The following is a 626-nucleotide window of genomic DNA, read 5'->3' as shown; positions in this document are numbered from 1 at the left end:
GACAGATGCGTCGTTTGCCGTGGGTAAATCTAACCAAGTGCTCCAACCACCAAATGGTTCTTTACGTGTAATCCAGGCAAACGCTGTGATTACAAATATAAACATGACGCGTTTTTCGATAGCGGTCCATTTGCCAACCGCTGGCATATCAAACCCACCGGTATAGCTTAATTTTCGCGTAAGCCATAACCATGTTATCGGTATCATGCAAATGACAACAGGAATTCCCCAGGTCATCCATTGCGTGAAACCAATGTTTTTATTAAAGGTTTGTTCATAAACTTGCATGAAGACAAGATTAGGTGGTGTTCCAATGGGCGTGCCAATGCCACCAATACTGGCAGCAAAAGCAATGCTTAACATTAATGGTACTGCTAAGTCTTTGTCTTTAGCTTGGTTAGCAACTGCTAGTGCTACCGGTAATAACATTAGGGTAGTCGCGGTGTTAGAAATCCACATGCTTAATGTTGCTGCTGTTACCATAAAACCAAGCACTAGTTGTTTGCTACTGGTATTACCAAAAAGACTGACCATAAATAGTGCAAGCCTTAAATGTGCACTACTGCGTTCCATTGATTTGGATAGAATAAATCCACCGAGTAATAATAAAATGAGAGGGCTACCAT

The 626-nt window shown here is 41.5% G+C and overlaps 1 protein-coding gene across 1 annotated transcript; it reads right to left on the bottom strand.

The window, feature by feature from the left end:
* Positions 1 to 158: 158 nt before the first annotated feature.
* Positions 159 to 603, bottom strand: LOC106820524 (sodium-dependent dicarboxylate transporter SdcS-like; the record flags this gene model as incomplete). The annotated part of the gene is made up of 1 exon (XM_014825034.1): positions 159 to 603. A coding segment is annotated over one exon (445 nt), but the record flags the coding sequence as incomplete, so codon positions are not given.
* Between the last annotated feature and the right edge of the window lie 23 nt (positions 604 to 626).

The sequence above is a fragment of the Priapulus caudatus genome, unplaced genomic scaffold (genome assembly GCF_000485595.1).
Source record: "Priapulus caudatus unplaced genomic scaffold, Priapulus_caudatus-5.0.1 Scaffold18291, whole genome shotgun sequence".
Classification (NCBI taxonomy): domain Eukaryota; kingdom Metazoa; phylum Priapulida; class Priapulimorpha; order Priapulimorphida; family Priapulidae; genus Priapulus; species Priapulus caudatus.
This window is presented reverse-complemented; position numbering and strand designations above follow the sequence as displayed.